Raw genomic sequence first — 20,255 nt, 5'->3', positions numbered from 1 at the left:
TCATTTATTAAAATAAAATATCAATTCTTTAATTTTTAGAAATAATTGTTGAGAAGAAACTTTAATATTTATAATTTAAAATATCTAAAAATGGAGTTTCTATTAAGTATTTCTTGAGTATAGACACGTGATAATTTTATCAAAATTAAAATTATGTTTATCTAAATAAATTTAATTAAGCATAGTGGCAGAATGAAAGTAAATATAATTTATATTCTTATTTCTTAATAAAAAAATATATGTGTATATATATACATACACATCCTAGAAAAGGTGTGGAAGTTGCTTAAGAATCTCGTGTTAACTTCTGGTTAACTCTCTCTTTTTAACATCGAAAAGCATTGTATTTGATAATCTGACACCATTTGATAGATAAATATAAAAAGTCTATGCAATGGGAGAAGCAAGAATAATTTAGAGGGAGATATATATATATTTTAATGCATTTTAACAGGTTTATACTCCATTCGTTTAATTATGATACAATCATCTATTATGCTTAAGAATATATAAACTACACATTATATTTTCATTTAATTTTGTACATTCGGAATGAAATTCGACGAGTCTTACATGGATAATAGCATCACAAGAGCTTGAAGTAGGAAGTTCATTTGAAAAGAATACAGCAACCATTGCAACTTTACAGGTTAATAGTTTGTTCCAAATGAGTGTATGTTCATTCATGAAAAGCCATTGGCATTCGAATTTTATGCACATATTTTTCTCAGATTAGTTGATTTCCCTAACTAACTACTGCCAAATAGAAACCTAATCTAGCATTAAAACTCTACCAACTAAAACATTGCCAGAAAGAGAAAAAAAAAAAAAAAAATTGAGAAAACTTTCAGAATCCCATGCCGAAGAAAAACTTGAACTGTTTTCATCTGACACCATGAAAGTGACCATTAAATGAAGAAAATCAACTTCCCATGAGTGATCCATCTTGGAAATATGGCACCTCGGGGGTCTAAAGTCTAAACCAAAAGCCTGTGCCGAAAAGCTCAACAATAAACTTCCCTTGGTACATTACACAGACTCGGAGTGAAGACAGCAAGTATAACAATACATCATAACATATCCCATAAAAGGACGAAGAAATCATTTTTGCAGTTCTCATTGTTTTCAACATGTATACTTGCATTTATCCATACATATGTATCACATTAGGCAAACTGGAAACTTAATTTATCTCTGCCTGCACGAATATTTGGTTAAAGCAAAACGGGGAGGAAAAGATATAAACATCATCACAAGTGAAAAACAACATTTTCTTCATTCTCTTCAATTCTGTATCTGCAGTGACTAGGCCACAAAAAATAGGAAAACCATTAGAAAAAAGATCAATACAAAGAATATCTTGATCATCAGCCACCTATTAGATGATATGCTGTTCAGATACTTGAGCAGCGCTCCTTGTGCTCCCTCCACATTTGCCAACGTGTCATCCATGTTCTCATCAATCCTGCAACAAAAACACCACTATCAATTGTCAAAAAAATTTCAGGTCAGGAAGCAATGAATTCCTAGTATAAATGTAGCTCACGAAAGCCCTTTCACATTCTTAACTGTCGAGCATATGCGTAATACAAAGATTGGAACAATTGAAATGGATATCAATCATCGAATGAAATTACTATAAAAGATTAGAAAATTTGATATAGATCTCACAATAATAAGAATAGGTTCTTAACTGAGAGAGAGAGAGAGAGAGAGAGAGAGAGAGAGAGAGAGAGAGAGAGAGAGAGAGAGAGAGAGAGAGAGAGCTCTTTAAAGGTAGGAGTGGTTCTGAGATTCAGCCCATTTCAGCACCAATATTGTTATGAGGCAAAAATTGGCAAGATCTATTGTCAAGTTCATACATAGGCTCTTAGATAATGATGACTCCAAATATATGTCAGAAATTAGATTTTAACTTGTCTGAAACTCGTCCAAAACTTAAATATAATCTTTTATCCGGTGGAAATAGTAGTTGGAAACTAGTAGTTGATTGTAAATATGATCGGTCTTGGGGAGGTTGGTGTACTAGAGAGGGGAATGGGCCGATCGGTGTGGGGATCTGGAGGCGTATAAGACGAGGATGGAGGGCGTTTGCTAACCATACCAGTTTGGTGGTGGGCGAAGGAACGCGTATAAAATTCTGGAATGATATCTGGTGTGGGGGAGGTGGCACTAAAGGATTCATTTCCTTTAGCTTTTCGAGTGGCAAGCGACCAAGAAGCAGCGGTGGCGGATCTCATGACCCTCTCAGGAGATCAAGTTCAATGGAATGTGACCTTTACTAGAGCAGCTCAAGATTGGGAAATAGACAATTTTGAGGCCTTTTTTCATCTACCATATTCCAAGAAACCGAATGGACTACAAGTTGATACATTGTGGTGGATACCAGCGGGTAAGGGTATTTTTTCAGTCACTCATTTTATAAGGCCCTTACAGCTTCATCGAATTCTCAATTTCCATGGAGAAGACTGTGGAGGAACAAGGTGCCTCCTAAAGCACTGTTTTTCATATGGACAGCAGCTCTGGGTAAAATTTTGACCACTGATAACTTGAGGAAGTGACAGATAATTATTTCAGATTGGTGTTATATGTGTAAGAAAGCCGGTGAGACAGTGGACCATCTCTTATTACACTGTGAGACAGCCAGGTTTCTGTGGTGCAAAATTTTCAGTCGTTTAGGTCTAAATTGGGTGATGCCGGCTTCAATGGTTGGGCTTTTGGCGAGTTGGGTGATGCCGGGAGGTACTGCACAAATCAAAGCTATATGGAAGATGGTCCCTATCTGCATTATGTAGTGCTTATGGCGAGAGCGTAAAAAGAGGACCTTCAAAGTGGGTGATGCCGGCTTCAATGGTTGGGCTTTTGGCGAGTTGGGTGATGCCGGGAGGTACTGCACAAATCAAAGCTATCTGGAAGATGGTCCCTATCTGCATTATGTAGTGCTTATGGCGAGAGCGTAACAAGAGGACCTTCAAAGAGAAGGAGCACACACTAGAGGAGCTTCGTGTGTTATTTTTCAGCACTTTGTTTCAATGGGCCATTGCCATAGATTTCAATCGCCTAAATGTACATGATTTCCTTTTGTCCTATTTAGCGAACTAGATAGGTGTTATCTCTTGTATACCTCCTTGTGTACTTGAGCTATGTCTATTCTTATTAATACTATCGTTTACTTATAAAAAAAAAAAAAAATCTTATTACTATCATAAATTAACTTAGGCTACGATAATTGATATAATCATATAAAAAACAAACAAATCCAACCAAAATATCGTGAGTGATTTATGATATTATTACGAACATGATTCACTAGTCTAGCAGCTGGTATTAATACTTCACAAATGAGATGCGTGACATATACCGGAATATAAAGCAGTCAATGTTAGCCATAATTTATCTGACTTGTGCAGAGTAAATTATAGTTATGAATTTAGGTACTTCTCATGTATACTCCTTGTGTACTTGGGCTTTGCCTACTTTTATGAATAAAACTTCTTGATTACCTATAAAAAAATATATATATTTATGAAGTAAAACCTGATCGCAATCTCTCCTTGCTGAGAGACCAGTGTTGCCAGCTGGTTGAAAATGCTGCTGAGCTCATGAATAGTGGATTCTACATTCTGAAGTGCCTCAGCTCTGCTCTGCATGTAAGTGTCTTGCAATGGAACCAGCTGCTGTTGTTGCTGTTGATGCTGCACCAATGGCTGACTCTCCCCATCCATCTGCTTTCTGTAAATTTAGAAACCAGGAATAAGGTTTCACTTGGATGTAATAGAAAAGTTCAAGGCCCCAAGATCTTGGTTCAGGTGATAACTTGTCGTTGGGTAGGTCTTAGCTTCAAGTCTTGCAAAAAGGGATAAAATAATGGCAATAACGAAAACAAAGTTTCCACTCCACATCAACCCCAAACACAGCAGAACTTGGCTTTACAAGAAAACTTACAATTCGTTACTGGAAGCAAGATAAGTAACAAGCATTGAAATCTCAAAAGACACAGCAAAAATTAGTCTCAAACCAACAAACTAACTCTTACATAGATAATAATATTTTTTTGATAAGCATACAGAGATAATAATATCCCAGTACAAATGTTGCCAAACCAACAAACTAACTCTTACCTAGGAACCGATTGGGATGAAGATGGTGACCCATTGGCCCATGGAGGAGGGGGGGCGTTTGAGGTACTAGCAGCAGACCTGGCAGCCAGCGGACGCTGACGCACAAAAGGATTTGTAGAGTCCTTCGAAGCAGTAGAAGAAAACAACTGTCTTCTGTTCTCGTGAACCTTCAAGTTCTTCATGAAGCCAATGAAATACCATTAGTCTTGGAGTAATTTTTTTTTTTTTTTTTATAAGTAATAATTTTATTGAAGAAATACACATAAGCCCAAGTACCCAGGAGGTATACAAAGGATAAACCTACAACTTCCAGAAACAAAAAGAAAACAAACCCAGAAAACTAAAACAGCTTCAGAAAATTATCCGCCATTACATAAGCTTTAGCCCAAAAACCCAAAGTACTCAAGAAAAAATCCCTAAGTTCTTCCAAAGAGCATTCTTTATCTTCGAAACATCTCCCATTTCTTTCGATCCATAAGCACCACACAAGACAAGGGGGAATCGTCTTCCAAACACACGCTGTCTTCTTACAGCCCTTCAAACCCTTCCACCCTACCAATAAATCCACCACATCTTTGGGCATTACCCAATGTAAACCTGTCCAGCTCAGAACCTCATCCCACAAGAATCTAGTCGCTTCGCAGTGAAGGAAAAGATGATTTACTGATTCTCCATCCGTTTTGCATATGACAAACTAGTCAGTAATAAACAATCCTCTCCTTCTAAGATTATCAGTTGTCAAGACTTTGCCCAAAGAAGCCACCCAACAGAAAAAAGCAACCTTGGGAGGAACTTTCACTTTCGATATACTTTTCCATGGGAAAACACAACTACCATGACTTGACAAAACTCTATAATAGGATGAAACTGAAAACTTAGCATTTCCAGCAGAAGTCCATACCATACTATCCTCCCTTTCAAGCACCAACTTTAAGTTGTAAAGTTTAACCAGCAATGCCTGAACTTCATCCACTTCCCAATCATTAACATCCCTTTTGAAAATAACATTCCATTCAACCTTCTTGTTGTTGCTGCAGTAAGAATCACAATCAGCTGCATTTTGATCCCTTGCAATTCTGTAAAGGGCAGGAAATTCCAGCTAGAGAGCAGTATCCCCACACCACAAATCATGCCAAAAGAGAATTCTCTTTCCATCTCCTACCTTCAATCTAAAATTATTAGAGAAGAAATCCCATCCTTTTCTAATAAATTTCCACAAACTCACCCCATATGCTCCACTAGAAGCTTTAGAACACCAACCTCCCCACAAACTTCCATACTCCACATCTATCACATTTTTCCATAGAGCTTCACTTTCCAAATGATATCTCCAAAGCCATTTCCCAAGTAAAGCTCTATTAAAAACCTTTAAATCTTTAATCCCCAAACCACCACCATCCAATGGTTGACAAACTTTCTTCCAACTAACCAAGTGAAACTTTTTTTCCTCTCCTATACTGCCGCATAAGAAGTTCCGAAATAAACTCCCAATTCTCTTTTCAACCCTTGTAGGAAGAGGAAAAAGAGAGAGGAAATAGGTGGGCAGGTTAGACAAAGAATTTTGGAGTAACAATTAAAAAGAGCTATGAAGCAACAGTGGTGTACCAGAATCCCAATGAGATAAGCAGCATAGACGAAGAAGCAAGGATACCAAGCAACACTGTCCATACCTCTGTTCTCATGGTCAAAACTTCTTTGAACTCTTTTGTGGTGCTCATCAACTGATTCTTCAGGTCATCTACAACTGCAGTTGAGTGACTATTGGTGTCACTAGAGACATTCCCACTCTCGTTTCTAGAGTTGCAGTGAAGCTGAAGGTCTACAACAGCAGAGTTTAGTGCAGTAATATCTTGTTTGATAAGAGCTGTCAGTTCCTGGATCTCTTTGGTGGGGTCATCAAAAACTGAAGTCCTCTTTGCCACTACAAATCAACAAAAATACATTAACGGGAAAAGTTGGCATCAATCTTCACACAATACATTTACAATGATCATAACACTGAAATTGGGTAACAATGAGCTGGTAATAGTGGGTGTAGTAAGGATTAATGATTTCACAGTTAAATATTGGGTCGTAAAGTTGGACCATTACCATCCAGACCTTCTAACAAAGCTTACGTGGTGTGGAATGCAACTTTAGAAAAGATGTTGAGGAGGTCAATGGGATGGAAGAGCTAAGAAGTTATGGCTCTACGAGGTTATAACTCACACAGGTGCTGATGCCTAGTGCAGTTATATAGGTGCTTGCTCCATGAAAGGGGAACTTTGACTATAAGAGGCAATGTCTGAAATGCAATCCTACTATAGATTATATAAATTCCATGGAAAGAAAGGAACGAAATCAATGGCATTTACCTCCAATTAAATTCCCTTAAGCCCATATTCTTATAATATATGTATGATTGGATGATTATTTAGGCAGCATGCAGTTCTCTTCATCCGTTTACCTTCATTGATCTAACTTTTGAAAATCGAAAATAAAAACTTGTAAAAAAAAAAAAAAAAACGTTTTCATATATTGTTGTAACTTAATTGTGTTTCAGTGAATAACAACAAACAATATCATCACAATCCAACCATTTGATTAGAAGAATGCTGTTTTCTTTCTGACATTTGTACCACAGTAATTTTTTTTTTTTTTTTATAGGTAATCAATCAAGAAGTTTTATTCATAATATCCTAGGCATAACTGAGTACAGAGGACGTACACATGAGTAATGCCTAAATAGGATTTACAACTAAAATAAGAAAACATCTACAAAATATTTTATGACTGGTAATTTAACGCTTTATGAAAAAAAATTCAATTCATTACTTACACTTTGCCAGCTTTGCCAGTTTCTGCGATGTCTGGTGTATCCCATAACCGATCTTAGAGGCCCTCTTGTTAAACTCGGACTGAATTGCAACTGCAGATCGCTGTTCCTCTGACTTTGAGCTGCTGCTTGGTCCATTTGGCACAGACCCTGATGAAAATGACTTCTTAAGCTGATCAGCTATGCTCTGGAACTCCTGAGTCCGATCACGGAACGATTGTGCCGATCTGACATGCATTTTCTACTCTCAACTTAAATGCAAATCCTACAATAACATAACCACTTGACATCACATACATTCATTCAGATCTTTGGATTTGAACCCGTGACTTTAGAAACAGATAAAATATATTCAAATTTTAAATCTTACATGTTTCATGGACGATTATAAATCTTATATCTTTCATGGACCAGAACATGCCGGCAAAAACAACAAATAAATGGTAAACCCCAGTTGAGCTAAAAAACAATTGGGCTTAGCTGCTCCCAATCTTTCAATACTAAATTCTCATCAATTTTCTCAGCCATATAACCCTCCTATATCTCCAAAACCATATACATCCATTCAATAAATAAATGTGCTCATTTGCTCATGGAGACAAAAAAAGAAGATGGGGGAAATTAGAGTTTCGTGTCCTAGAATTCATGCTATGCTGGGGCCAACTATCGACTCAGTTAATCATAAAATTACATTATGTCTAGTTGAATTGAATTTATTTTTCCTGAAACTAAACAGGAAGGAATACGTTCGAACCGTTAGTGTCTTTTTTTTTTTCACCCAGACATTTTCTCATCATCCAATCAGGAACAGGAGTATAAGGCTAAGCGCAGCAAAAATCACCTTCAAGAGGCGAGATCTGAAATCCTAGAGTCGCGGAGCCAATTTTATCCTCATGAATCGCGTCTAATTTCAGGAACAAAGCGATGAAGTTCCTAGATCTGGATCAAGGTCAGCCTTCATAGAATCGCGAGGTTCTTCATGCGAATGGGATATCTGAGGTTTTCGTCGGGTTAGATCGGACGAATTCTCACACGATATCAGATCCGGCGGGGAGAACAAATGTAGACACCGACGAAAATCGAAGATTTGTGGAAATGAGAGGGCTGTATCAACGAAGGGCTCGATGGGAACGTTGGCGGAAAATTCTTTAACACGACGTCGTGTATAAAGCACAGGCTCGGCCCGTTTTCTTTGCCATCTATACTTACAATATTATTACATAATTATAATTCTTAGTTATTGAAAACGATGAAATTTTAAAAATTTAGAATTTGAAATTCAAAATAAATAAAAAAACACTGACAAAACGAAGTTGTCACTTAATACATATAATAGAGAAGTATTATAATTATAAAAAAAATTTATAAAAGTAAATTTATAAACTGACATAATTTTATATGATATATTATATATATTTTATAATAAAAATAATTTTACAATCTAACATACTAAATCAAATCACATCAATATATATATTTATTTTTGTAAAAATTTTTTGCGACTAAAATATTTTATCCATATAACATTTTTAACTTACGCGTGTCATTACTCATTACTTTGAAAGGAAAAAAAAAATTATCGTATACTATAATTTTAACGAAAAAATTTATTACAGAGAAATTTTACGCCGAAGGTAATATATTGGTTGGATGCAGCAAATCTCAATAAAAGTAAAATTTGTTGTAGAATGTGTTTGAGAAATCTCAATAAAAAAGAATCAATAGAGTCACTCCTCGAGAATATACCAACAAACAATCCATTGTGAGGGTTTAATATACCTTTGGATTGATTCTAAAATCGGTACCCAGGACTTTTCCCAAAAATAAAAAATCAGAAGTTTCAAATTTTGCATGTTGTGTCCGTTAACTTGGAAAAAATAAAAATAAAAAATTCAAGTTTGGTCATTTTGCTCGTTCGTTTCAAAGAAAATTTATATTCATCATTTCCATATACCACACACCATACTTTTTTTAATTTTTTCTCTTACTAAATGTGCAATATATGGATGATAGGTAGAAGAATTCAATTAATTTAAGAAGAATAAAACAAAAAATAAATTATAAATAAATAAAAATATTGTGGTGTGTAAGAATGATGAGTAGCTAAGCTCTTCCTTCAACTCCAACTTGACAGTGGGTGTTTCTCAACACCCTCCCTCACATGTGATAAAAGAAATTTGCGCAGACCCAAGGAAAACACTGTTCAGTTTACTAAGCTCAATATAAGAGTCTGGCAAATTCTCGAGAATAATTTGTATAGATCGATATCAAATTCAATCAAAATTTCCTGGCGTCAGAGGTAACTCACTAAATACAGACTAAATTTAGAAAAAAGAAAGAAAGAAAAACACAAATTGCTCTAAGAAATGTGTACAACAGTATAAAATTAGGGCAAACCAAGGCATTCCTGCCAAAAGGAAGATTAAACTACTACAATATACAAATTATATGCACAGATGGCCAAAAAGTGCTACTTCTTCATAGCTCTGCTACCGCTTCAAAGGTTGCAATGATGACATCGGGCTGGGTAAATAGAAACTCCATACCATACAGAGATCTACCGGAGGCAACTGCCAACTGCCCTGAATTGAACTCTGGTTCTCGTTCCATTTACAATGTAAGGTGAAAGATGTCGACACATATTTCACTTTATCCTTTTTTTTCCCTCTCCCTACAGATGTTCAATTGCGCCACTTTTAAGTCTCTCCATCCGAGCTTGAAGCCCAGACAATGCTTTCTCATCCATAGGAAGAACCCCACTCTGCACTGCATTCTCTGAGCCAATGCGGTCTGATGCATGAGAAACGTGACCAGAGAGTCCATGGTTTAAGTTATCATTCATGGACATAAGTGGCCTGCTTCCAGTGTCAGGATTCCCAGCAGCTGCTGCTAATTGCATGCTCCTCATCCTTTCTCGAATTGCATCCAATGTCCCACTGGTTACTGCAATTTCCATGTGGACTTTACTCTTTAAGTCCTTATTAAGAGAAAAAATCAAAATTAAAAACACAAGCCGAATCGCTAGCATAGATTACCTCCAGTTACAAATCTCTCGTTTCTTTGGTCACCCAATGAGTTCTCAGAGGTGAATCCCCTATAAGTGAGGGGATCTATGACCCTGTTGTCTTCGGCATACGCTGGTGGCAGATTAAAGTTTGTTGGATCAGATTTCACATTCAATGCTTTTCCATCATTTAAAGCATTTGTATGCAAAGGGGAAAGAGGTGCAAATTCAGGGGAAGAAACAGTTAAGGCTGCTGGAGGAGGGGTTGGCATTGGTAAACTCGAAGGAGTCCTTCCAGCAGCTGCATTCTTCTCCATCTGCAAAAAGGCAAAACCAACAGCTAATTGATAATTTCAATTGTTTGTCTGTGTATGTGTGCAAATGTTGGTGTTCACTTTACTTTTACTGGAGTAGAAAAATTCACTGGTAAGGACGAAGCTACAAAACCTGAGCTAAACCATCCCTAATATAAGTGCGAAATGCCTCACTCGCATTTTGGAGCTGAGAAAATATATCAACCTGAAATAGGAAAGACAAGTACTTTAACCAGGTAAGCAAACAGATGGACCTAAGTAAGTGCCTTTGTAACTAACTTGATTCCATCCCACTTATGACTGAATAATCAAACATGCATGTCGAAATAGAATCAACAAATTGAGTACTTACCTTTGGGTATAATTGAGTAATGCGGTATAGCTCATATAGACCAATAGTGCAAGTTTGCTTGTCACCAATTTTCTTGAATATAGCAGCGAGTTCTTGCTGTAAGTAGGGGGAGGGGGAACCAAATGAATCATTATTTAGTTACAACAGAGAAATGGAAAAGCTCAGGAAATAGAAAAAGAGAGAATGAACAATAAAATCAATGTAAGAGGGATAAGCCCAAATAAATAATTGTATGGTAAGCACTAAAATTCCGGTAAATGGAAACCTTCAACTGGGCATCAGCAGAATGTGTGCCAGATGATGGATTGTTGGCAGCCGAATCACCCCAATGAGTTTGGCCCCCAGGCCCCGATGAGGTCAACATTCTCGCTGCAGCTAATGTCTGCAAAGTTAAAAGAGTATGATTATAGGTATTCCCCATCCAAAATGAAGAGATCAAGTAACTAGATAAATACCTCAAGATTAAGATCAATGTAGGCAAGAATAATTGGTTGAGGTTTCATATCTATAGGAACCATAGAAAGGTGACCCTTTATTGCAGCTCCACGAAGCTTCACAAGTTCATGTAGTACAGTTTTGACCATACGTAATGGTTTGTCATCGGCGCCAGCTCTATCGTGGATTTATATTTGGCAGGAAAAGAAGAAAAGAGATTAACTCATATCCAGTAGGAGACAAGAATGAAAGTTGTAACTGCACAGGGTGTATTCAAGAAACAAACAAAATATATTAAAAGCAGATACCTCCTCCTGATTTCTTCCATCCCCAAATCTTGCAGGTATAAATGGATGCTTTGAAGGATACGATCGAGATCAACATCGTATATGGTGCTTTGTAGAACCTGTACCGTACCAAATGGAAGCAGAATTATTGCATATCCATGTATATATGTGAACATAATCAGACAAAGAATTACCTATAAAAAAAAAAAGCATAATCAGACAAAGAAGAAAATAAAAAACATACAACAATAATACTTCATCCATAGGGAACAGGTTACCCTAATTAACTCTTGCCGCATCCATATAGTTTCAATACCCAGTCTCTTTTAACAATTTTGGTAGTCATGGTTTCTTAAAAGTTATAAATGAACATCACTCTTGGAGAAAGTGACTGTCTTTCAAAACTAGAATTAATATTCATAAAAAATATCAGATAAAACTTCAATTGGAAAATTCCAAGAAGCAATAATGATACATAGTTAGAACCGAAGACAAGCATTTGGTAATTTTAACCACATAAACCACATACAGAGTCTAGCAACCCTCTCTCATCAGCGGTTCCCTCTTTTTTTGATGGGTTAAAATAACTTTATTAATAAGAATGAAATAGGCGTTGCCCACATACACAGGGAGTATACTCAAGTCGAGTCATTAACTGCAAAGTAATCTGCCAGTTCAAGAATTCTGGAACCATTGTTGACCTCTTGCATATGTGCAGACCAGACTATTAAGAAAACTCATGAAAAAGATTCTGAAAAAAATAACTGAGTACTGAAGATGAAAAATTACCTTCGTAAGTTTGATTAAGCATTTGACAACCAAATCAGAGAACTTCTGATTTCTGGAAGCAAATGACTCATTTGATGCCAGTGAAGGCCACCTTGATGGATCCAATGGACGTAAGAGATTAATCAGAACAACAAAGGATGAAGTTCGATCTGCATTATCCTGTAAATACAATTGCCTATTAAGCTAATATAACAGATACGTAAATCTTACTGCAACAGCAATGAGTTTTCAAATTTAAAGTAAGACTAACCAGAATCTTAAGCATCAAGACATTTAAAGCTTTTAAAAGTTGGCTGCCATCGTCCATGTGGGGAACCCTTTCATCTAAAAGCCAAAGCAAAAGCTCAGTGATGAGACCGTCAAGAGTACCCTCCTTGACAGCATAGGCGAGTCTTTTATTTTGAAAGGTCTGCAGGAAAGTCTATATCATTAGTAAGGTGCAACAAAATAATTATTAGATGCAGAGTCTGATTGCTGAGAAGACACAGAAGAGAAAAACTAAGACTCCAACAAAACCAAAACATACATAAAGGTGACAATAAAACACAATGAAATGCCAGTTATAAGGTAAACTTACCTGCATGAGCGTGTTCAGGACATATTTACAAGACCGTGACGATGCTCCAGTCAGACTGAAGTCAAAAGTAGTAGCCACCTATTATAAAGGAAAAAAAAGACAGGGATAGATAAGATTTTAAAGACAATAATACTTTATTAACAATACTTAATTATTATTTGCCAGGATGAAAGAAATGGGGAGTGATAGTGATCATCAAAAGAGACATAAATGTAATTGCCTTATTTGCCAAGCATGAAACCAGACTATCTGCATCCTTCACAAGTTCATCCATTGCACTGCCATCTGGATCGCTAGTGGCCTGTGCTAACTCATGACACACAACTTTCATTCCTTCAACAGACTGCAAAAGACACATATTTCAGGATTAGAACTTCGCTGACACTACAATTACATGCATATATATATATATATATTTTTACGAGAATGGGCCCATGAATGACCTTAGTTTACAGACCTCGTTTGAGAACACAAACCATCTCATCTCATTATTTCTTTCCCAAAAATCACCCAAACACAAACACTTTTCAATTTCAAATCCTGAACTTTTTCATTTGATCATTACAATTTTCCCAAACTTCCAAACAAAACAATAAAACAATTCAAACTTTTCAAATTACAAAATAAAAATTATATTAAAAAATTATATTCTAACAATATTTTTTATAATATTTTTATTCAAGTTTTTCTCTCTTCTTTCCTAAAACTCAATAAAACATCTTAACTCAATTCATTTCACTACTTTTCACAAACCATTTCACTACTATTCACAGATTTCTCATCTCAACGCATTCCCCCAACGAGGCCTAAACCTTGTTGCAGAAATGCAGCTTTCAATTAGACAGACAGTAGACTAAACAATAGGCATAATCAATAATATGATTATACAATACAAGTATCACCGCAAATTTTTTTTTTTTTTATAAGTTCACCGCGATACTTTTGAACGACATTTATTTTCAATAGAGAACATTTTCTATTTTCCAACACAAAATCATAATGACAACTTCCAAAAATGAATGAATCAATCGACACCTCTGTAACAAGCTTATCATAACATGTGTGTCAACATGTACAAAAATCAAATATCTTGGTTTGGCGGATGATGATTTTCCCCACTGAAGAAGTAAAAATGTCAACACACAAGATAAGCCACACACCTGCTCAGGAGTACCAAAGGATATAATGTCCAAAGCTTCATTCCAGTCCGCGGGACCATTGGCACTTGGAAGAGCATGGGGCGCCAGATGTCTGTCCATTTGTTCAATATGACCGTAGTTTTTCCTGGAACTAAGAGATATTAAGACCATGACAGAAATACACTGTACACAACAAAATAGAATTTAAAGAATTTAAAAGTTAAGTATCTATTGTACCCTGTATGTATTGTTCCTGAAACAGATCGCGAAACTTCCCCATTTTGTTCTGCTACATCAGACCTGGTAATCAACGGAGGAAACGTATTGAGATTTTGAAAGAATCTCCTAGGCAGCAACAAAAATATTACAGCTACATATTGAATCCATGGTCAGATAGTTCATACACTTTACAAGTAGTTTCCTTTCGGTTAAGGAAAAATTTCCTAGTTTGCTTATGCGCCTTCTTTCTAATGCAATAAGTATTTTTTGCGATGAGACTAGGTATTTGATTACACAGGACGTTTACAGATGGAAGAACTATGACCAAAAATTTGCAAATAGTGACCATGTACTTGTTTTAATTATATTATTGTCTCTCATTTAAAAACAAGAAAGAGATATTCAGCATAGTTAAATTTCATGTAAGCTTCATGAGGTATTGACCATGGACATTTAAGGGTTCATATAGAAAAACTGTGAACACCATATATAAATAGCCAAATAATCACGTCACATTCAAAAATTGACTATCATGATGCAAAACATGTGAGATCAGACGTAAGAAAAGGCAAAGAAAAATTACAGAAAAATGTGTATGACAAGCATTAAGAGCAGAACAAACCCATTTTCCATGACAGAACGCCTCAGAGCAGCTCTAGCTTCACCAGGCCTGCCTTCCTTCTTCTTCTCCATCTCTCGGACCTGACAAAATGTATCTTGGTAAATGGACAGTAACATTAAAAGGACACAGCACTAATAATACCCACCTTCCACTTAAATCTATCATCTAACATGCTTTTCTGAGCATCTGTTAGCTTCCCAAGGTATCTCCATATATCCTCACCTAAAAAAATGTGGTAAAAATAGAGTTTTCAGCAACAGCCAGGCAGGATGCACAGAGGAGAGGGGGACACTGAAATCCTCAAGGTGTGAGCTGTATACAAAATCAAAACCTCACGACAAATCACAAGAAGGATTCCAGTGGTAAATCATGGCATACCAAGAATCTTATAACCCATAGCTAGAGTATTTAACGCAGCTTTCCTAATTTCACCATCTCGTTCTGCTGTCAAGCTCGCAACAACTTGCAATGATTTAAACTGTCCGCTAATCTGTTGAAATGAGAATAGACAAGTATGCTAACACTCAAAATCGTAGTAGCAGCAGCAGCAGCAATGTAATATTGCAACACTTGAAGTAACAAACAAAAAGCCTTTTGCTTGATTTCTTTGTTTACTTAAAAAAAATCAAAAAACAAAAAACCTCAACTTTTACCTCAGCTCCGTGATGATCAATGATGAATCCGATGAGATCGGCACACTCTATCCGAGTACGGTTGTTCTTTGATCGCAGACCCTCCAAAATATAAGGGAAACATTTTGATGCAGAACATAAGTTGACAATTTGTTTGGTCAACTCCCGCATTTTTTCTCGTACCTTCTCAATGTTATGCCCTGACTGCAGCACAATATAAAGGTTAGTCTTTTACACCGTAACCAATTTGAACTTTACATAGATTTTTTTTTTTTTTTTGGATAAGTACTACATAGATGATGATAAGCATACATCATATCATGTTGAATTACCTCTAAACTAGCATCATGACACCCAATGATAGACAAAAATAATGTGCAAGTTTTGAGGGGAAAAAAAAAAAAGAATGACATTATATGCATCCCAACTCATTCAATCCAAAATTTAAATAACCTTCTCGATTAAGCATGGAAGAAATATAGCTGCTTCAGACTCGCTCAAAGAGTAGGTCTCATTCCTCAAAATGTCGAAAAGCTTGGGAAGAAATTCCAGTACCTGTCCATTTCAACAGAATTATATTTACATAATAGAGTCAACAAATTTACAGACCCTGAGAAACAAACACTGAACAGGAAAAAAGCACTAATAAATAAATTAGAAAATGCACCACCTTCAACAGGCATGTTGTGTTTGATTTACAGAACTGCAAAACAAACCACCTCAGAAGTATATCCAGAACTTCAATAATTTCCTTTGCTGTGGATGGAAGTGCCTGAAACGTTCATAGAAGATTCATATAAGGCAGCTTCATACACTCAAATCAAATTTGTTTAATCAAAGATGTGAGAAAAGCAAAACACCTTCTGCAGCATCTCAAGGCCATCCACTTGCTTCTTAAAATCTGTACTTAGAAGCCGCCTATGCAAATCCTCTCTGAAGTACTTCATCATGTCATTCTATATCAAAGGCATGTATCAAAGATCACTAGCAACTTGGTGGTTATATGGGAAACATACCATTCTATGAAAACTATACAACTAGACAAGTACAAACCTCAAGATCTTGAATCTGTTCAAGCCGTGGCTCCTCAAACTTGAACCTCCGAACAACCATTCTCTCCCGATCCTCCTGCATATAATTCATTCCAAAGGACACGTAATTTATAAATGTTTTCATGTAATAAAAAAAAAAAATTATACTAATCAAATTTCAGCTGAAATACCTTATTTGAGTCCTTAACATTTAAAAATGCCTGTGACTGGACAGCTATATCTTGAACAGATATTACTGACTCCGTCCTTGAGCCCTTTGTTACGACTCTCTTTCCAGACCATGAAAAATAATATCAATATAATCTTTAAACTTTAAAATGAATATGTACCTGAAAAATAGCATAACATACCGAAGACATAGTTTTGTTCCCATGCTTAATCACACCATTTGAAGTGGATTTTCCTACCCTTGAGCTGTTTTTTGATGTTAGCCCCATGGGCATTCCTCTTGCTGATTCAAATGGTTCTAAAAGAAACAGGTCACATTAGCATGGTTCATAACCAATAAAAAATAAAGTTAGCCAAGTTACTGGAAAATCCACCTTGAAAAGTCCCATAAAGTTTCAGTCGTTCATGAATGAGAGCCAGAGCTGGTCCATGTATATCTTTAAGAATCTTTTCGATCTGAACGAACAATAATATTGAGAAAATGTTCAGGTACCAACCATATCTAAGATGAATTAGAACAAAGCACCAGAATCTTATCTAGCAGACATACTGTTTCTTGTCCCGTAACTCTCAAAAGTTCATGAATGCAAGCCTCTGCCGCTTTTCGAACATCTGACGATTTATCCTAAGAAAGAGTGAACGCATACGGGTGACTTCAAGGGAGAAAAGGAAACAGAAAAACATGTATGCACCAGTTGTAATAAGAAGTTTGGCACAAAATTACTGTCATAGCAGAACTAGCAGGTTTCAACAGATGCACTGCGTCTGCATAATCACTTAATCCAGAGAGCTGCCTTGACAACCAATCAAAAAGATCCTTACGCCCCTCTGCCCCAATCTTAGTGTCGGTCAATGCTGCTGTAATGTAAGGAACCTACAAAAAAATATTACTGTCGCATAACCTGACACCAAAACTATAAACTTTCAAAACACCAGATAACATAAACAGTTACCATTTTATCAAGATGAACAGCACCAAGCCAAGAATCTAAAGTAGTCAAGGTGCATTCTCTCATATGCTTCTTATTGTCACCAAGACACTTCAAAACATCAGACAAAATGCCCTGTAAAAAAACCAGAATAACTTTCAAGTCACAAAAAAGATATAAAAATAAATAGAATTTTGGTAATTATTGAATAAGGGTCAACAGACCTTGCTAGACTTTTCAACAGTTGGTCCCATAGCAGAGGCAATGCTGCCAATAGTTGTTAGGGTTGCCATGACTAAATTTTTGTTGCTGTCACATAGGCGTCCCTTCAGTGCCCCAAATAATTCAACTGCCAGTCAGAGCAAACAGAACCTTTTTAAAAATTGACTATCTTTGCATGCAAAAAAGTTAAATACACTGTGCTTATTGTAAAGGCACGACAAACAACATCAACAGAATCTGACAAAAGAAAGGAAGGGAGAGTGAGGAAAATTAGAGTGAGCTGTGGCCACATTTATTTTAAAGGGCTTGATCAGGATCCACAATGGTATTGCACCTGTTCCAGCTGGCTGAATTCGCTTATTAGCATCTTCCAAAATCTTACTGACAGCTTCGATTGATTCCAAACGAACCTGAAATATAGAAAAGTTTCAGAATCCAAATAATTCCAAGTAATGAATGCTTTCTTAAATCAGTTCCCAAACATTCACAGCAACCAGGACAGTAATAGAAACCAAACTGGCGTTATCATATTTAACAATCAAACCTTCCAATCAGTACTTTCCAAGCTCTTCAACAGAGTAGGGGTGAGTTTTCCGCTAATATCTTCACGTGGAAGGCCATCTAACCCACCAGCTGTAATAGATGAATTTGAATCTGATTCCCTGACAGTTCTCTTTGCAACTGCAGAAGCACCCTGAAGGATGATGTATGAGGACAATCAGTAAACCACAAACAAGAAAAATGAGATGAAACTATAAAACAAGGAAAAAATTGCACTCCCCCCAGTCCTCGAAAACCAGCTATCTTTTAGCAATATGACCTTCATTCTACCAAAGTTGTTGCTTAGCCCAAATACAAAATATAACTTACAGCATATGCCCTCCTTAAGATCTGACCATTAAGATGGACAAAAACATAGCTAACATGATATGACCTTAATCGGATCGTAACATAGTGAGAGAACTGCAATTATGTTTCAAATTCGGCAGATACAAGAGACAATTTTAGCAGTTTGGTAGTCATACTGCAAAAAGATTGGTAGTTTGGGGGAATAGAGTAAAATTTCCCCATAGAATGCTATGAAAAAAGTCCCCATAAAAAATACTTAATATACCTCAAACGGATTCTTTTCATACTCAGTATCAAGTGCACTAAGCAGTGCAGGTTTCACATCGGCAAGGAATCCTTTAATATCTGAAAAAGAGAACAACTTATAGCCTTCAAACTAAACATAAGCAGATGGACAGTTACAACAAGATAATTAGTCACCTGGACCAACAAATTTATGCACAACACCCAAAAGCTTAATTGTAGCATTTCTAGTAGCAGCTGCACTAGACTGCAGTCCAGTTTCTTTGCAGAAATCAATTAAATCCTGTAAAATTAAAGTTAACTTCACTTAAACAATAACATTATTGAAGTTTATAATAGAAAAACCATGAGAAAAAACAAGACAGCACATGATACTAATGTTCTAAAAGAGAGAAACACCTTAAGTTTCAAATGTGATACACCAAAGTCCTCAACAGCCGAAACCATCCATAATATTCCCTCACTGAGAACCTTAGGATTCTTGTGCTCCTTCATGATTTTGTAAAGCTATAAATTGAAATTTTATTGGTTAAGACAAATGTCAGGAGAACTTAAATATAATTGAACACAGGGCATCCTAAAGTTTGCTACAGTACTCTTGAGATGCATACTTCTTACACACAAACTAGAAATACACTTACTCTTTCAAAAACAAATCCAGGACCCACTGCTTCAGAGAAGGTAGTAAGGCATTTCATGGCATGAGAACGGGTCTTAATATCTGCCACTCGTTCGCTTATTCCTGTAAGTTGGGGGTAATAAATTCAGCTAAGGCTGAAGTTGACTTGACAAGCATTCATTTTGATAAGTAATAGAATATTATTTTTTTGATAGGTAATAAATAATAGAGAATTTTATTAATAGAATCTAGGCAGAGCCGGACTTGCAAGCATTCATTTAACCAGAGGAAAAAAGAAAAAGAAAAAACAGCATATTCGGTACAAAAGTTGACATCGGGTCTGCTTTAGCAAAATTTCAGCAACTCCAAAGACAAAGCAAGCTGTTCAAGATATAAGAACAATACCCACCCAACAAGCAAAGCACCACGCATTTCTTTTGAAATCTTGTCACTGTAGAAGCTATGTAGGTAATAACTTCAATAACCTGTTGCTGAACCTGCATTGTTCATATTTTTTTTTATAAGTATTATATATATGTATATATATATATATCAATAGGAGTAACCAAGTACAATTGACGGATACAAGAAAACACCTAGCCCATACTAGAGAGCTCCTAATGACCCAAAAAGCCCATGAAAAACTACCCAAAACACACCTCCCCAAACCCAACCCCTAGTTTCCCATAAAACTAATACTCTACCCGAAACTCCCTCTAAGGGAACGTCATCACAATGCCCTCCCTTTACTCTTCCCTAGACTGCATTGTTCATATTAAAAGTTATAATATATTTTTCTCAGAGAGAATAAAGGAATAAAACTTAAAATAGATGGATGAGCCAGTCAAGACACCAAAGTAGAACCCT

At 36.2% G+C, this 20,255-nt stretch overlaps 2 protein-coding genes across 8 annotated transcripts in view; both read right to left on the bottom strand.

The window, feature by feature from the left end:
- Positions 1-1,058: 1,058 nt before the first annotated feature.
- LOC122315996 (syntaxin-32-like) lies at positions 1,059-8,113 on the bottom strand. 3 transcript variants are annotated; one of them, XM_043132392.1, is made up of 6 exons: positions 7,778-8,103; positions 6,940-7,218; positions 5,792-6,042; positions 4,122-4,297; positions 3,538-3,732; positions 1,059-1,465 (listed from the first exon to the last, which is right to left on the bottom strand). In XM_043132392.1, the coding sequence occupies exons 2-6, from the start codon at positions 7,172-7,174 to the stop codon at positions 1,306-1,308; spliced, it is 1,017 nt and encodes a 338-aa protein (XP_042988326.1). In that variant the 5' UTR covers positions 7,175-7,218; positions 7,778-8,103; the 3' UTR covers positions 1,059-1,305. The 3 variants fall into 3 exon arrangements, with proteins under 3 accessions (XP_042988326.1, XP_042988324.1, XP_042988327.1); XM_043132390.1 differs by having other exon boundaries at positions 6,940-7,201; positions 7,778-8,102; XM_043132393.1 differs by lacking the exons at positions 1,059-1,465; positions 3,538-3,732; positions 4,122-4,297 and adding an exon at positions 4,337-5,626 and having other exon boundaries at positions 5,727-6,042; positions 6,940-7,201; positions 7,778-8,113.
- Positions 8,114-9,174: 1,061 nt separating this feature from the next.
- Positions 9,175-20,255, bottom strand: part of LOC122314972 (protein MOR1-like) — a 30,859-nt gene continuing 19,778 nt past the window's right edge. For 2 of the 5 annotated variants that reach the window (XM_043130633.1, XM_043130634.1), the window contains exons 20-54: positions 19,798-19,885; positions 19,411-19,511; positions 19,169-19,276; positions 18,947-19,052; positions 18,792-18,871; positions 18,222-18,371; positions 18,012-18,087; positions 17,680-17,804; positions 17,480-17,590; positions 17,251-17,400; positions 17,077-17,151; positions 16,901-16,982; positions 16,709-16,824; positions 16,529-16,627; positions 16,360-16,434; positions 16,167-16,262; positions 15,977-16,078; positions 15,760-15,861; positions 15,328-15,510; positions 15,053-15,164; positions 14,820-14,896; positions 14,675-14,754; positions 14,071-14,133; positions 13,855-13,984; positions 12,915-13,037; positions 12,695-12,772; positions 12,368-12,526; positions 12,118-12,276; positions 11,350-11,447; positions 11,062-11,218; positions 10,872-10,988; positions 10,607-10,702; positions 10,388-10,459; positions 9,972-10,257; positions 9,175-9,879 (exon numbers count right to left, since the gene is read on the bottom strand). In XM_043130633.1, the coding sequence (XP_042986567.1) occupies positions 9,608-9,879; positions 9,972-10,257; positions 10,388-10,459; positions 10,607-10,702; positions 10,872-10,988; positions 11,062-11,218; positions 11,350-11,447; positions 12,118-12,276; positions 12,368-12,526; positions 12,695-12,772; positions 12,915-13,037; positions 13,855-13,984; positions 14,071-14,133; positions 14,675-14,754; positions 14,820-14,896; positions 15,053-15,164; positions 15,328-15,510; positions 15,760-15,861; positions 15,977-16,078; positions 16,167-16,262; positions 16,360-16,434; positions 16,529-16,627; positions 16,709-16,824; positions 16,901-16,982; positions 17,077-17,151; positions 17,251-17,400; positions 17,480-17,590; positions 17,680-17,804; positions 18,012-18,087; positions 18,222-18,371; positions 18,792-18,871; positions 18,947-19,052; positions 19,169-19,276; positions 19,411-19,511; positions 19,798-19,885 (4,104 nt within the window). In that variant the 3' untranslated portion in view covers positions 9,175-9,607. The remainder of the gene's footprint in view (positions 9,880-9,971; positions 10,258-10,387; positions 10,460-10,606; positions 10,703-10,871; positions 10,989-11,061; positions 11,219-11,349; positions 11,448-12,117; positions 12,277-12,367; positions 12,527-12,694; positions 12,773-12,914; positions 13,038-13,854; positions 13,985-14,070; positions 14,134-14,674; positions 14,755-14,819; positions 14,897-15,052; positions 15,165-15,327; positions 15,511-15,759; positions 15,862-15,976; positions 16,079-16,166; positions 16,263-16,359; positions 16,435-16,528; positions 16,628-16,708; positions 16,825-16,900; positions 16,983-17,076; positions 17,152-17,250; positions 17,401-17,479; positions 17,591-17,679; positions 17,805-18,011; positions 18,088-18,221; positions 18,372-18,791; positions 18,872-18,946; positions 19,053-19,168; positions 19,277-19,410; positions 19,512-19,797; positions 19,886-20,255) is intronic. The other 3 variants (XM_043130635.1, XM_043130636.1, XM_043130637.1) reach the window with 2 other exon arrangements.

The sequence above is a fragment of the Carya illinoinensis genome, chromosome 7 (assembly GCF_018687715.1).
Source record: "Carya illinoinensis cultivar Pawnee chromosome 7, C.illinoinensisPawnee_v1, whole genome shotgun sequence".
Taxonomy (NCBI): Eukaryota; Viridiplantae; Streptophyta; class Magnoliopsida; order Fagales; family Juglandaceae; genus Carya; species Carya illinoinensis.
This window is presented reverse-complemented; position numbering and strand designations above follow the sequence as displayed.